Here is a 17,217-nt window from a genome sequence, read left to right on the forward strand (position 1 = left end):
GGGGTTAGTCTACTTTGTAACTTTAAAATTTTTCAATTTTTTTTTTTTGCATAATTTGAAAGTATATATATCCAGAAATATTGTGTAAAAATTTTAAGAAAATCCGAGCACTCTAACTATTTTTTTTTTTACCTGAACATCAGTACCTTATTTCGTCTACCTGCGCGTATAGCGTGCATTAAAAACTTTAAACGCGTTTTTCTCAAAACAACGTTTTCAAAATCTAGCTCCACTGTATCTCAAAAACTAATCAACCGATTTTCATAAAATTTGGATCACCTATTCTAGACATAATTTGCACCAAATTGACGCTCGGGGGTTTTGAAATTTTAAATTTTTACTATATATTTTTTTTAAATATGCGAAAAAAAAAACCGTTCTATCAAAAATTTTCCATTTTTATCAGCCATTTTTTTTTGTCTTCATTAAAACCTAATATCCGAGGGTCATTTTGTAGCCAGTATCTTACTGAATCTGAAACATTTTGATTTTTTTGTTTCAGACAAGCCGTTCTTGAGTTCTGATGGAGCTGCCTACCAACCCATGTTTGAGACGTTATGCTTCACTGCTATTTTTTTACTAAAAATACTATAAAATTGAATAAAAAAAAATTTATTTCTGAATTTTAAGACTTTATTTAATAAATCAAACAAATTTTATATTACTATCATTTATAGTTTTCTCAAAAAAAAAATCACGAATATAGCCTTTTTTTCGAGTCTCCAAAGTAGACTGACCCCTTAAGGCACTCGAGCGAGCTTCCCTTTCAATCAAGATTGGAAGCGGTGGTATGTTCAGGAGCCCACCCAATGCATCCGTGGGACATGTTTTCATAGCCCCTGTAATACCAACACATATCAGGCGATGCCGTTTGCTTAATTCGTTTGCTGCCTTTCTTTGCTTGACCTTGGGCCACCATGCTAAGGATGCATAAGTGATTATGGGTTTCACAACTGTGGTGAATGTCCAGAAGGCCATTCTAGGGTTTAGTCCCCATGTCTTACCAAAAAGCCTTGTGCAGGCAAAGAATGCCCATGTCGCTTTTGAAGTAACTCTCTAAATATGGGAATTCCACGTAAGCGTTTTGTCAAGACTGACGCCCAGATAGTTCGCTTCTGTCGAGAGTTGAAGTGTTGTTCCATTAAGGGTCGGACATTTGAGATTTATGTTCCTTCTCCTAGTAAACGGTACAAGTGTTGTTTTGGATGGGTCGATGGAGAGCCCTTTTTCCGTGCACCATTTGTTTATTATTGTAAGGGCATGCTGCATGCGATCCGAAATGGTTTCCTCATGCCACCCTAATACGTAAACTACTAGGTCATCAGCGTAACCCTGAGTGTGAAATCCTAAAGTCTTCACTAATAGAGAAAGTAAAGATATCGGGAGATTAGACCACCTATGTTAGCCGGTATCACGGGTATCATCAATAGCACCACCCTACCTACTTTCTACCAAACAATGCATATTAGATCAATTAAAAAGTTTTGAAATCAGTTTTGCTTATATTATAGAAGTTCATAAAGCCTTACTTAGTGTAGAGCAGTCATCATTCCTCTATTGTCTATCCCATCTAACGAGGAAACAAGCTGTTTCAACGGGGTGGACCCTGTCTATATTGGTAAAAAACTTAATCAGCTCATGGTGATGCCTGTGCAATCTTTCTTGAGGCCAGTTTTTTACCATCGAAAATATTTTGCAAATGCTTGATTAGGTGATAATCGTCACTTTTAGAGTAAATGGGGGATGTGCAGCTTCTAGCGCGTCGTTAAAGATCTGTGCGGCATGACGTTGTTTTGATTCACCTAAATATCATTTTATATACCAATTTTGGCCAGCAGTCTGCTTCAATCTGTTCAGTTGAATTGATTGTCACACCAACCACACACCAAAATCTTCTAGATGTTGTTGTTGTTGTTGTAGCAGCTTACTGAACCCTGTATGTGGGAAGTAGTTATCGGTCGTCTTCCTCTAACTCATCTGCCATTTCGACAGGTTGGGTCCAAAGGAAGAGAGTCCCGTTAGAGACGGCTCACTGCTATTTTGCCAAGATCTCTTTTGGCTGCCAGTTACCACCCCTCAAAAATAGGTCGACTTTATTGTAAAGTTTCTGCAAAGAATCTCAGGCTTCGATCTAAAAGATTTTTTTCATAAAATCAGTTTCTTCTTGAAACCAACCGTATGCAAATAGTTCCAAATGGTTTTCGGGCTTATCTTTAGTTTCTTGGCAATGGAAAGTGTTAGCAAGTCGAACAGACTCCACGACGGTCGTTTCTGTTGCCGAAACAACACGAACTTTTATCCGGCCAAGGACTGTCACTACAGCAGCATTCCCCAAATATTTTTTTTTTTTTTGGCTTTCCATATTTCCACGATTTTGTCAACATTTTCAGCGATTGGCCTACCAAACGGATTACATTCGATACTACATAGGTATAGGGTGTTTTTTTTAGAGGTTAGGTTTTCAAGATGAAATAAAACGTATATAATTTAATGTTATGGCCAAGAATTTAGCTTTATTATAAAGATAAGGGTTTGCCATTATGTTTTAAAAATGATTTCGGGCAAGTGGCCGCCGCGGCTGGCTCGAATAAATTCCAGCCGAGAGGCCCAATTTTCGACCACTTTTTGCAGCAATTGGGGCCGTATGTCAGCAATAACGCGCCGAATATTCTCTTCCAAGACGTCAATCGTCTCGGGCTTATCTGCGTAGACAAGCGACTTCACATAGCCCCACAAGAAATAGTCCAGCGGTGTTATATCGCACGATCTTGGAGACCACGCCACAGGTCCACGGCGCGAGATAATGCGCTTACCAAAATTTTCCTTCAATAAATCGATTGTTGCGTTGGCTGTATGGCATGTAGCGCCGTCTTGTTGGAACCAAAGGTCGTCCACATCAACATCGTCCAATTCAGGCACGAAAAAGTCATTAATCATGGCTCTATAGCGCTCTCCATTGACTCTAACATTATGGCCGGCTTCATTTTTAAAGAAATATGGACCAATGATTCCCTCTGCCCATAGAGCACACCAAACAGTGACTTTTTTAAGGTTGTAACGGCGTCTCAGCAATGGCTTGTGGATTATGTTCACTCCAAATGCGACAATTTTGCTTATTGACATACCCATTCAACCAAAAGTGAGCTTTATCGCTGTACAAATTTTTCTTGTGAAAATCGGGATCGGTGGCCATCTCGCTTTGGGCCCAAATTTGCACGATTTGCAAACGTTGTTCAGGTGTAAGTCTATTCATTATGAAATGGCAAACCAAACTAAGCATAAATCAAGTGACAGCTGTCAAAAAGACCATCTACGAAAAAAGTAGTGCCAACTTGAAAACCTAACCTCTAAAAAAAACACCCTTTACATCCAGCGCAAACTACTCTGAACTCAAAAGAAACGTTACAGCAAACATGGAAAATTGGTTTCGATTTCCACACAATACCTGTTTTGATCGAATTTCCTTAGAACTCAACTCAATAATTAGTTAATTTTATCACTTGTAGCAACTCCTTAATACCAACTTATTGAATATTAGTTATTCAAATAATAATCGAAATAAGCAGACTAAAAGAAGGGCAGCACATAATATTAGGTTTTGCACAATGCTATACGTACGTATATATGTAAATAAATACGAATATCGCATTTAATTGTCTCGTGTTTTGGATTTAATCACAGCTAGCGAACGATACGAACCCCCAAGATTTGGCGTTGAATTGACGTGTATCAATGACTTCATATTACAATCGCCCACCATTTGTGCATTCGGTGCGTTCGATTGTTGTTGACGGAAGTAATGAAGCTCTTCCAAACACTGCTTATGTTGATGTTGTGGTGACCGTGCACTCTGGTGGCGACGTTCCCAACTATTACCGGGGTAGCCGCCATTAAAGACGAATTTGTCCAAACTGTTGCCCATAGCGATGAGTTGAGTTTTCGTATTTTTGCATTAACGCATATTGATTTATTTTTCGCTGTTCAGGTTTTTGTATTAGTCCTTGTTATTACCTACTCATAAGTTTTATTATTGTATATACAGCTGTTGAAAAATACTTAAGAACGATGCGTTGGCAAACTTATATGCGCATGTTTTATCGAGTACGGTGCCGTACCGGGTACCGGTACTTTTTGCGCTTGAATATATTTGCGTGATCACATTTATTGAAATGCATTCATTTCTCTATTTCTCGTAGTTTTAGTAGGACTGATATTTTTGTGAGAAATATACTACTTAAGAACGGTCTTTATCCAAAATTTTGTGCATTGTTTCTTGTTTTATATTGTAACTGGTAAATAAGTAAAGAATAAAGTATTTGGAGTTAAAATGATTTGTTAATGTCGAAGCACACTTCTGGTGGGGCAACAATTTTTTTCGAAGACAATCTGATCACTGTTCTGGACTGGGCATCTTCGCGTGTCGATTTAAATCCAATAGAACATCTTTGAAATGACGTAAAACATACATTCAGTACACATAATATCACAAATTTGGATCAGTTACTTGAAAAGGCCAAGAAAGCAGGGGATTCCATTCCTGTTGAATGTTGTAGAGATTTAATAATATCTATGCAAAGGACCAGTGCATTAGTAATAAAGCAAAAAGGATTTTCAACAAAATTATAATGTATACTTTTCCCTTTCGCCTGCATTTTTTATGATTTGACTATTATTTTGCTTCCTCCTTAAGGGGTAACACCACTCTACACGCGTAAAATAAACACGATTTTTAAAGAATTTTTTTGTATAGAAAGAAAGGGAAAACAATCACTCTGATTTGGGAAGTTATTACTTATATACTAAACTACAAAACTACAAAGTTTGATCGAAAAATTTTACAAAATGGTGGTATTGGAGACATTTTTGTAATGTGGTTTCTCTTGAAGGAGCTCCGCGGCACGCAGCACAGAGGGTGCAAATTTTAATCTGGAACAAGGAAATTTGTTTTTTCTTAATCTAGATAAGAATAGCTAGAGAAACACGTAGGGGATTTAAAAAATATTTATTTTTGTGGAATTAGCAAGCATTTGAAGAAAAAAACTCTATTTTGGACTAAAAAAACGGCACTTAAATAATTATAACAATCGTTTAAATTAAGGGGGGACCCTCATTTATCGGGTAAAAAAAATCGATTTTTTGGAAATAATTTTAATCTATTCTACAACTATTTAAGAATATACTTTCAAAATTTCAAGTCGATATCTGTATTTTTGAAGGAGTGACAAAATTTTTAACAGGACGCGACGGGTGGCCTGATCGCCTGTATCCAAAACTTTAAACGCGTTTTTCTGGAAACATCATTTTTCGATTTTGTGTACACAATTGAGAACGTTGTATTGAACCAATCAGCGCTTTACAATAGCTCATTTTAAAGATAATTAAATTGTTTTCAATGTGACATTAAGTGTTTTTTTTAAAAAAAAGATTTTCATATTTTTTTGTAATTTTAAAGTCAATTTTTATGCATGAAAAATCACTTTTAACATAAAACTGGGTAAAAAATATCAATTTCGACATTTTTTTTTTAAATCAAAATGTCACATCGAAGGTATTATCCTAAAGTTTTAAAAAAAATTTGGTTTTTTTATTTCAGAAAAAAATTCAGAGCGCTAGAATGTACACAGATAGAATGAGGTGCCATGGACGAGGTGTATATTTCCATACTTAAAATGTTTTTTTTCTTCTCCGAAAATTTTTGTAGACAGTCAAGACATTTATTAAAGTACTTTATGAATTACAAAACGTTTGAAGTTATTTTACCTGAGAAAAAAATTCCCAAAAATGATGCATTTTTCGACCGTCTAAATGAGGGTCCCCCCTTAATCTATCGAAAAACCCCTACGCTCTTCTCTTAAGAAGGTTATTATACAAACGTAGTGAAAAACCTGATTAAAAATATTTAAAATTGTTTGAGTTATGCTGCGTGCCAATTTCAGAAAACGTGTTTTGAGAAAAACGCGTTTAAAGTTTGGAAATTTGGAGAAGTCGTTAGGTAGCAGTCACTAACGCTTGGTTAAAAGCTTAAAATATTTATGAAATAAACTTCGGTAACGTATAAAACTTTTTGTTCTGTATTTTAAAAGGTTCAAAGAATTTTTTAAGCTTATAAAAAAAAAGTCAACTTTTTGAAATTTCTACAGTGGTGAAACTTTTGCACATGAAGTAAAAAATGTATATTCTTAGATAAAAAGACTGATAAAGATTTAAAACATTCTCAATTTATCAAATAAAACCTAATAAGCAAAATATTTAAGTGATTTTTTATTTAAAAAATTTTAAATAGAGAAAACTGGGTTTCGTTCTTAAGTATATTATTTTTCTACGGCTGTCCACTTCGAAAAATATTGAAGAAATCATTGTAATAAAATCGGATTTATTAATATTATATTATATGAAACACAAGTTGTCATCATTTGTTAGTCTTGTTGATAAAAATTGCAATAATTTATAAGATTAATAATGAGACGTCGGTTCGAAGACAAAAGCGGTCAAGGCTACCCTAAGCAGCCTTTCAATGCGAAAATTAAAATGCACTTTTCTAGCAATAGTTATACATATTACACTACCATTTTGAGCCAAACCACTAAAAAATAAAACAAATATTATTTTCATTGATTAAATACGCGTGATTAGATTAGGTCATTCGGTCTATACTGCAAAAAGTTTGTGTCAGCAAATAAAAACACCAGCATATTTCCGTATTCTCTGCAATTGTGATTTTTGTTACCAGCTCAATAGATGGTAGCAATTCGATAGCAACAAAAATCGGCAAATTCCCAAGATGCCAGAACAACACAAACAGCAACAAAAGAACTGATATTTATATTCTTTTAAACAGAAATGCAAACGCCTACTGTAGAGATCCATCTCCCCCAGCGGTGCAGGGATTAGAATATGCCCGAGGTAAGGTATGCCTGTCGTAAAAGGCGACTAAAATCTAGGTCCACCAGTGCCTGAGTAGTATGGGTGCTCAACTGGCAGTGTCTTCGGGTGCGTTGTCTCACCGAAGACCATAACTCGGTACCACGGGGAACAGGAGCCCTCAGAGTTCGCTCTGACCTGTTCTTTGGGAACGGCCCTTCGGGGAGGTTTTCGTGGTGGCTGTGGTTAAGACCTAAAGCGCGGGTAGGTTTTAGGCCAATGTGGAGTTGCATTGCAACCGGGTGCCGGGACCCATATAACGGCAGAGGTACTACTGTGGGCAAAATGTAAGGTGAATTTATTTGTCAAACTTCGAGGGATTAAAATTTCGCTCTAGTTATTTTTTCATGAGTTGGCAGCACTGTTAGTAACATCTGGGCCAACTTTCATGTGAATGTCATTATCAGTAATATATTTACGCTCGATTTTTACAATGTCTGATTTGATTGAGCAGAGAAGTGCCATCAAATTTTGTTTGCGGAATGAAATTTCGGCTGCGGAAACGTTTAGCATGTTGCAGAAGGCATTTGGTGATTCGACCATGCCGCAGAAAAATGTTTATAAGTGATACAAAGACGTCAAAGAGAGTCGAGAACGTGTTGATGACTTGGAGCGCTTCGGACGACCATCGACGTCAACAGATGACCAACACGTCAATAAAGTGAAGGAGTTAGTGCTCAAAATTCGTCGGTTGACTGTTAAAGACCTTACTGATATGATCGGAATATCAGAAGGATCTGTGAAAACCATATTGAAAGATCGTTTGGGCCTACGAAAAGTCAAATCTCGTTTGGTACCGAAAACTCTCAATTTCTTAGAAAAAAGTCGTCGCGTTGATGTGTGTGAAACAATGCTTTCAGACTATCAGGACAAGCTCAAATGCATCATTACGGGAGATGAGACTTGGATTTATGCTTACGACCCTGAAACAACCGACCAATCAAGCGAATATCGTGCTAAAGGCAAGGCCAGACCGAAAAGAGCACGTCAAAGTCGTTCAAAAATAAAGGTCATGATGACAGTTTTTTTCGATTTTCGTGGTGTGGTGCACTATGAATTCCTTCCGCCTGGCCAAGCTGTTAATAAGGAATATTATTTGAGCGTTATGCGTCGTTTACGGGAAGCAATTCGTCTAAAAAGACCAGAATTATGGGCCAACAATTATTGGTTTTTGCATCACGATAATGCACCGTCTCACACTGCACTCGTTCTTCGTGACCATTTCGCCAAAAATTCCACGCATATCGTTCCGCAACCACCGTATTCGCCTGATTTGGCTCCGTGTGACTTCTGGCTATTCCCAAAACTCAAGAGACCACTCCGGGGAACGCGTTTCGAGTCGATTGAGAAGATAAAAGCTGAATCGAAGAAGGAGCTGATGGCTATACCGGAAATGGACTATTTGGCATGTTTCGGGGATTGGAAAAATTGTTGGCATAAGTGTATTTCATCGAGAGGGGATTATTTTGAAGAGGATGAAATTGATTTACAAGAATAAATAAAGATTTTTCATTTTACAACCAAATTCACCTTACTTTTTGCCTACAGTAGTATGTGTAGGCCTTGAACACTACTAAGGCGGTTAGTGTGTCCATGCCACACTGCCAATTGGTACCAAATTTTGTTTGGGTCCTGGCCATTGATTATTGATTTTGATCCGTGTGCCCTTGGGTACCGTGGGTTAGAGCTCTCGCCAGCAGGTACTCACGTAAAAAACATTGGATGTTGTAAAGGTCAATCATATTTCGTTTCTATCTCAACCAATGCGATTAGCACAGTGCCAATGACAAGTTTTAAATATAGTTCTTTAAAATTAAAGCACGTTTCACATGAATTGTAATCCGAAAGTTGCTAATTAGTAAAAAGTGCCCCTGACCTACACATTCACAACAATCGAGTTTACTTTATTTACCGGAATGGCCCCATTTAGTATATATGTACCAGGTGTATAAGCTTAAATCCGCTGATTGCTCGTAGATGGCGTTAGTGAGCATATCAAGTTACCATAGAAATGCCATATTTTTTTTTGCATGGGTTCGACACCTGTTTACATCAATCACTGCACATCATCAGTGATTTCATACAGCAACACACTTTTTTCCTTGCGTAATCATGTCTAATTTTGTGCCAAAAAAAAAGCATATGAGGGAAGCTCTACTTTTTTGCTTTAATTTGAAGAAATCGGCTGCCGAATCGCATCGAATGCTTGTGGAGGCCTATGGTGACAGTGCATTATCGGAAACAACTTGCAGAGACTGGTTTCGTCGGTTCAAAGACGGCCATTTTGACTCGAGTGACAAGAAGCGTGAAAATCGGCCCAGAAAAGTTGAGGACCATGAATTGCAGGCTCTTTTGGATGAGGACGATACCCAATCGCAAAAAATGCTTGCCGAGCAGTTAGGTGTCACTCAACCAGCCATTTCCATGCGTTTACGTGCCATGGGAAAGGTCCAAAAAGTCGGAAAATGGGTACCCCATGAATTGAACGATATACAGATGGAGCGACGCCAAAACACATGCGAAATCTTGCTGGCTAGGCATAAAAGAAAGTCGTTCCTGCATCTTGTGGTGACTAGCGGTGAAAAGTGGATATACTTTGAGAATCCTAAACGAAAAAAATCATGGGTCGATCCCGGCCAACCATCAACTTCTTCATCAAGACCTAATCGCTTTGGACGCAAGACGATGCTTTGCGTTTGGTGGGATCAGCAAGGTGTCGTTTACTATGAGCTGTTGAAACCTGGTGAAACTGTTAATTCTCATCGCTACCACCAACAACTCATCAAATTGCGCCGTGCTTTGCGTGAAAAAAGGCCTCGTTATGAACAAAGACATGAGAAGCTGATTTTCCGCCACGACAACGCCCCATCGCACATGTCAAGAATGGTCCAAAACTACTTGGAGACAACCAATTGGGAGGTGCTACCTCATCCCGCTTATTCACCAGACCTGGCCCCTTCGGACTATCATCTGTTTTCATCGATGGGTCACGCGCTCGCCGAACAGCACTTCGATTCGTACGAAGACGTCCGGAAATGGCTTGACGAGTGGTTCGCCTCGAAAGATGAAGAATTCTTTTGGCGTGGTATACACAAATTGCCCGAGAGATGGGAAAAATGTATAGCTAGCGAGGGTAAATACTTTGAATAAATTAATTTTTTGTTTTCTATAAAAAAAATGGGTTTTTTTTTACTAAAAAACAGCGAATTTAAGCTTAGACACCGTACGTATGTGCATAAATCAAAGGCAGTATGCAATATTTGCTACAAAAATACATACTTTAAATTACTCCCAACCACACGGAAGGACGTAAAAAATTAATAAAAAAAAAGGATTTTTCAATTTAACGGCAAACTCTACCTTCAAAATTAGTTACTAAGTAGTTCTCGGGTATTAGGACATTAAAAACACTAATATAGTGGATGTTCTCTACTATTAGGCACGAAATATGACATTGACTTAAAACTAGAGTGAAAGAGGCTTTGCTTTTTCCATCCGTCTATGCGTCCTTATACAGCGAAAGTCAGTGCCGTCCACTTCGTAAAATATTCAAGAAATCAGTGATAGTTTATATTAAACGAGCCATTCGGAGAATAGTACGAATTTATGCTGCAAAGAAACGTCAAATTAGGTGCAAATGATGCAATTGGTTACGGATGTAGATTATAAATTAAAAAAAATCTGTGACTAAAACGACATCCAATGCGTTATTAGCTAAACCAATTAGCCAGTGGCGGATCCAGGATTTCATAAAGGGGGGGGTCCGGGGTATTTTAGAAGGGTGTTTTTATTAAAAATCAATTTCGTGAATAAAATATGGCATTATTCGCGCTGCATGTCGTGACTAGCCGATGAAAAAACGAATAGCTCTAGATATCTTGTAAAAAAAATTCTAAAAATAGTAAAGGACTTTGATTCAAAATTACAAGAATAATTGGCGGTTTTTATACATCGTGGGACACCTTCATAAATAATTACGCCTATTTAAGATACAATATATTATAACATGTGTTGGAGCCAACTTGCAATTCAACCATGTATAGTTTAAGTACGAAAAAAAATATCAACACTGTTTGTAACTTCTTTACTTCTTCTTCTTGTATTAATGCTTACTGTGACTCAATTCACGCCATTAAAGAGGGCGTTAAGAAAATGAATTTGCATGTCTAAAAGTCTTAAATTCAAAATAGTATAACTTTTTTTTTCATTCATCCTAGAAGTCTTTTAAAAAATGGATTTTAAAGCTACAGAGTATTACTTTGCGATTCCGTTGTGGAAAAAAAAAAAAAAATTTACCCTACTCAAAAAAAATTCATAAAGATGTCCAAAATCGGCATTTCTTGACTATTTAACCACAAATTGCCAAAAGTCCTGACGTGCTGGAGCATTTTCAAGATCAAATTCGTTTTCAGCACAAAAAAAACTTCAAGAGACACTCGTAGCCGTTTTAGAAATTGGACAAAAATGAAATTACGCAGGCCTGTGTAATTATTCAAAATTTTGAATTGCGTCCGTCGTATTATAATTGTTTTTATTATAAAATAAATTAAAACTGGAAGAAAAATCGAATAAACTGCTAATGCATATAAAAAAATATTGTTTTTTTTAACTTGACCCGAAAGCGCCCCCCCCCCCCCCGTGGATCCGCCACTGCAATTAGCAATATGGCACTGTTCTTCCAATTTTATCTGACGCAGGCTGGCCGAATGGAGTAGAAGCTAGCCAGGTAGAATGTCGTGTTAATATTGCGCATATAACGCTGAGGCCAACAATATCTAATAAAATATCGATTTTGAAGTGATACATAATTGAAATTGAGTATAGTATTTTAAAAACTCCCACTTATGTATGTATGTATACTTTTTACCAATGTTTTCATTTGGCAAACACATGTAATGTATACTATATGTATGTGCACATGTACTTATAAAAATATGTTTTAAATTTAATAGGTACTATATAGAATTGGGAATTTTTACATTGCCATCACTGCCAACAAAAAATCCAGAACGGCTACTGCGTTCGCTTGAAAAGGACTGCGTTTGAGATTGTGCGTGCTGCGACGATTGCCGTAAGTCCTGGTAACCTGATTCCAATTCTGTGTAGGACATGATGCTTCTGCCGATGTACACCCTTTCTGTGCTCTTCGATGTTGTTTTTAGTAAGCTTAAAGCGTGTTAATTTCCTATTTAATTCTCTACGTCTTTTATAGTTATGTATATCAAAAGCATTCACATGCAAAGGATGGAAAGGGTGAATTACGAGGTTAGTGCGAAGACTGGTCGTTCACAGCACATACATATGTATATGCGTATTTGACATTGAGGAGTTCTTTAGCATATTAATAAATTGGATTTTAATGCCCACGTAGTTCCAATTTGTCGGTTAATTGTATTATAAATACTGTAGTACATTGGATATAACGCTTCGTCACACAAATATTTTCTACGAAAAATCACTTTACAGCCTTCTTCTTGCATCTTTTTTCACTTTGCATAGCTATTGATTTTTTTTTTCATCATTAGCAAGCTTGATACCACTCTTTTGCATTTAGCAACATTTCAAACTCTCCATTAATATATCTAACGCCAATTACATAAGTTTCCAATACTTTTCATCCAAATCGTATCGTAGAAAATTTTCACAAATAAATATCCTCTCACTTTAACATAAACTTTTCGCCTAGCCAAATGTAATCAAATAGACTAGCCGACGAAACTCGCAAAATCGTTGTCCAAAAAAATTGGTTGGCTGTCAAAATGTACACATGTTGATTTTTTTTTGTTTTGCTTTGCAGAGCGTCTGTTTGACATTTCTGTGCAAGTTTATGTTGACATGAAATGTGCAGCTCTTTGCAGAAATCAGCTGTATTAAAATTCTTCCAAACAAATTTCAAGTTGTTGTGTTGTATGATGCAGTCAGCTGCTTTTTGTTTACCAACATTTGACGTCAGCAAAAGCCAAGAATGTACATATGTAGGTATACAACACGGAGTAAAAGCTTCTACTCACGGCGTGGACCTCCAGATATATAATATAAGAATAGCAAAAACAAAACATGTCACATATTAAGTTTTGCCCTGTATTCCCTGTTCTATTCTCAAGGAAGCTGTTTAGAATCTAAATTAAAAATAAGTTCAAAGGAAAAAAGAAAAAACTAATAGCAGCGCACTTACACTGTAACAAAGAAATGTATCTTTATTTACATATGAGCATTAGTAGTTATTCACTCTATGACCCGTTATTGTGCAATAATTAGAAGAGAGGGCTTTCTGCACTCAGTCCCCCTACTTTATATATTAGATTGGTATTTGTAAATATTTTGAAGAAGAATTTATACTCAAACATAATGCTAGAATGGTTGAAAGTTTCGACCTCAATATAGTACAATTAAAAATGTATACTATTTCACGCCGAATCGGTTGTGACAATACTTAACAGCTTCAAAGAACCTGCAAAAGCTTTTGCGACGCATGGTATACAACGGAAATGGCTGAGGTTTCCATATGAATTATTAAAAATGAGCTTAATCATTGTACATAATTTTTTTTTAAGGTTCGAAAGATGGCATTTATGAGTATTTTTCATATAATCGGGCAGTTTCAGTAATTCACTTACGAGTGAATTTCAATGCAATTGCCAGAACATTTCAATGAAACCCAGGCGGAAGTTGTTGATTCTATCTGCTCTACGGAACTATGTTAAGGGGTTACATCTAGTTAGAAGCCCTGAAAAATGAGGTTTTTAAAAAAATTTTCCTGAGAAAACTTCTGAATTAATTGTTTTAAGCCTTTGTACACATATTATGGTAACTTTGAATCATATTTAAAAAAATTTTATTTCCAAGAATAACAGTTTTTATAGCTGCTACAGCAGATTTCCAGGAACCCCTCCAAAAAAAGACGTTTTACGGTGACCACTATATCTCCGAAGTGGATTATCTGAAATGAAAAAAAACCTAACGGATTTGATTAAAGTATTGTATATTCTTGTAATTAATCGAAGGAATAAGCAAAAAAAAATTTATTGACAAAATGGCGGCTTCTCAAAAAAAAAAAATCTATTTTTTGGAATAGTTTTGGCCTTAAATTGTGTATAAACAAAAAAATGTTTATCGGTTTTAAAAAAGCTTCGATTAAGTACTAGAAAATATAGTTCAGAAGCCGGTGTAAAAATTTCAGACTAACCGGTTTAGCCGTTTCCGAGAAATCGTGGTCACCGACTTTCAAAACACAGTTTTGAGAAAAACAAGGTTAAAGTTTTAAAAGCTAATTTAAAGTGCTCTGACGCGTCGTTACATTTATGCGTATAACTTCAAAAATAATCTTCGGAATGACTTGAAATTTTCATAGTGTTTACTTAAATATATGTACATTACAAAAATGAAATAAAAAAAAAATCGATTTTTTGAAAATTCTAACTAGATGTAACCCCTTAATTGTATTTTTGAGTTATTTAATTTTTTATTAGTTTTGAGGCTTAGAAATGGAATATCCAGGAGGAAAGAATCAACATTTTCGACACCTGCTCTTCTTTGCTTTTCACCTGGGTCAAAAAGCTGCCGAAGACATTTGCGACGTGTATGGAGAAGGTGTCCTAGGGGAGTCTAACGCACGGAAATGATTTTCAAAGTTCAAGAAAGGCGACTTTGATTACACGTCCCGCAGCAGAAGACCTTCTGAATTCAATTAAGAACGTCTCAAATCACTTTTGAAGGAGAACGGTCGCCGAACTAGTCGAAGGATAGTTAAAATTTGGTGCAGATCTCTTTGACATGTGTTTAGATAAGTCGAAAAATTATTAAACTATTTAATGAATTGTCATTAAATTATTAAAATACATATAATATTCCTATTTGTTCTAAGCTTTCTCAATCTAAAATAACTTAAGAATATCTGATAAGCTACAAAACAACTGAAACATCAATAGAAAGAACAAATTTCATTAGACTCATTTTAATACTCATAGACAGTTGGCGGATGGTTCCATGTGTAGAAGTCCACGCAAGTGGGAAAAGTTACTGATCGCCATTCACTTGGGAGTGGCCAGGACGATTCTTCTGCATATGGTTCAAGCAGCTCACAACGTCCGGGATTAGCCCACGTATCCTCTGGGTAGCTTCCGAACACCCGTTCGGGAGTGAGCTAACGTGAGAAAGCGAAGTATTCCAGGATAGCTGGTTGTGCGCTGGGTTTGGAACCCGCCACTTAAAAAGCCCCCCCAATGAAAACAGCCTCGGATGAGAACTTCCAGCACTGATGACGACCGCTGCTAACGAAACAAGGAATACGATTTGAGGGCATGCAACTGGAATGTCCGGTCCCTTAATGGGGAAGGTGCCTCTGGACCTTGCGACGTCTACTATAGCTGCCATGTAAAGGAGCGCAAATTCGGTGTCGGATTTGTTGTGGGAGAGAGACTTCGTCGCCAAGTACTGTCGTTCACTCCGGTGGACGAGCGTCTCGCAATAATCCGCATCAAAGCGTGATTTTTTAACATCTCGCTAATTAGCGCCCACTTCCCGACGGAAGAGAAGGACGATGCGACCAAAGATTCCTTCTATGAGCGCTTAGAACGTTCCCATGAGCGTTGCCCCCGCCACGACATAAAAATCGTGCTTGGCGACTTCAACGCCAGGGTGGGCAAGGAGGGAATTTTTGGTCCCACAGTCGGAAAATTCAGCCTGCACAACAAAACATCCGGTAACGGAAAGAGGCTGTTCGACTTCGCCGGGGCCCGAAACGTGGTAGTCTGCAGCACCAGATTCCAGCATAAAAAGATACACCAAGCTACCTGGCTGTCCCCTGATCGAAAAACGCAAAACCAGATCGATCATGTTGTGATAGATGGAAGAGACGCTTCTAGTGTATTAGATATACGTACGATCCGAGGACCCAACATCGACTCAGATCATTACCTTGTTGCAGCCAAACTGCGCACACGCCTGTGTGGAACAACGCCCGAAAATTCTACCAGAAAGTTCGGCGGCTTTCAGAAGGTTTTAAGACCGGGGCGTTTTCCTGTCCAGAGCAATCTTAAATTATGGAGGGAACACTTCTCGAACCTGTTAAACAGTGATAGCTGCGCATGTCACAGAGAATATGAAGATCCCGATACCCCAATCGTCGACGATGGAATTGACGTTCCGCTACCCGACCATGACGAGGTGAGAATAGCGATAACGCGACTAAAGAACAACAAAGCCGCGGGCGCCGACGGACTGCCGGCTGAGCTATTCAAACATGGCGGCGAGGAGCTGGTAAGGTGCATGCATCAGCTCTTATGCAAACTATGGTCGGATGAAAGCAAGCCTGCCGATTGGAATTTAAGTGTGCTCTGCCCAATCCATAAGAAGGGCGATCCTGCAATTTGTGCCAATTACCGCGGGATTAATCTTCTAAACATCGCAAATAAGGTTCTAGCGAGGGTATTGTGTGAAAGGCTGAAGCCCACCGTCAACCAACTGATTGGACCTTATCAGTGTGACTTTAGACCTGGAAAGACTACCATCGACCAAATATTTACAATACGCCAAATCTTGGAAAAGACCCACGAAAGAAGAATCGACACACACCATCTTTTCGTCGATTTCAAAGCTGCATCCGACAGTACGAAGAGGAGTTATCTGTATGCCGCGATGCCTGAATTTGGTATCCACACAAAACTAATACGGCTTTGCAAGACGACGTTGCTCAACACCAGCAACGCCATCTCCGAGCCGTTTGATACCAAACGAGGTTTCAGACAGGGCGACTCGCTGTCGTGTGACCTCTTTAGCCTGATGTTGGAGAGCATCGTACGAGCCACAGAACTTATGCCGATGATATTGACATCATCGGCCTTAACAACCGCGCTCCAAACTGGATAAAGAGGCAAAGCGAATGGGTCTGGTGGTGAACGAGGACAAAACGAAGTACCTCCTATCTTCAAACAAACAATCGGCGCACTTGCGTATCGGCACCCACGTCACTGTTGACAGTTATAATTTCGAGGTTGTAAAAGACTTCGTTTATTTAGGAACCAGCATTAACACCGATAACAATGTCAGCCTTGAAATCCAACGTAGAATCTCTCTTGCCAACAAGTGCTACTTTGGACTAAGTACGCAACTGAGCAGTAAAGTCCTCTCTCGACGAACAAAACTAACACTCTACAAGACTCTCATCATGCCCGTCCTAACGTATGGCGCAGAAGCTTGGACGATGACAACATCCGATGAAGCGACGCTTGGAGTGTTCGAGAGAAAGATTCTGCGTAAGATTTTTGGACCTTTGCACGTTGGCAACGGCGAATATCG

At 38.0% G+C, this 17,217-nt stretch overlaps 1 protein-coding gene across 4 annotated transcripts in view; it reads right to left on the reverse strand.

The window, feature by feature from the left end:
- The window catches only part of LOC129238841 (inositol hexakisphosphate and diphosphoinositol-pentakisphosphate kinase), a 104,515-nt gene extending 91,855 nt beyond the window's left edge, over positions 1-12,660 (reverse strand). For 3 of the 4 annotated variants that reach the window (XM_054874048.1, XM_054874050.1, XM_054874049.1), the window contains exon 1: positions 11,901-12,659. In XM_054874048.1, the coding sequence (XP_054730023.1) occupies positions 11,901-12,032 (132 nt within the window). In that variant the 5' untranslated portion in view covers positions 12,033-12,659. Of the gene's footprint in view, positions 1-3,699; positions 4,012-11,900 lie in introns of all 4 variants that reach the window. The other variant, XM_054874047.1, reaches the window with a different exon arrangement.
- Between the last annotated feature and the right edge of the window lie 4,557 nt (positions 12,661-17,217).

This window comes from Anastrepha obliqua, chromosome 2 (assembly GCF_027943255.1).
Source record: "Anastrepha obliqua isolate idAnaObli1 chromosome 2, idAnaObli1_1.0, whole genome shotgun sequence".
Lineage (NCBI taxonomy): Eukaryota > Metazoa > Arthropoda > Insecta > Diptera > Tephritidae > Anastrepha > Anastrepha obliqua.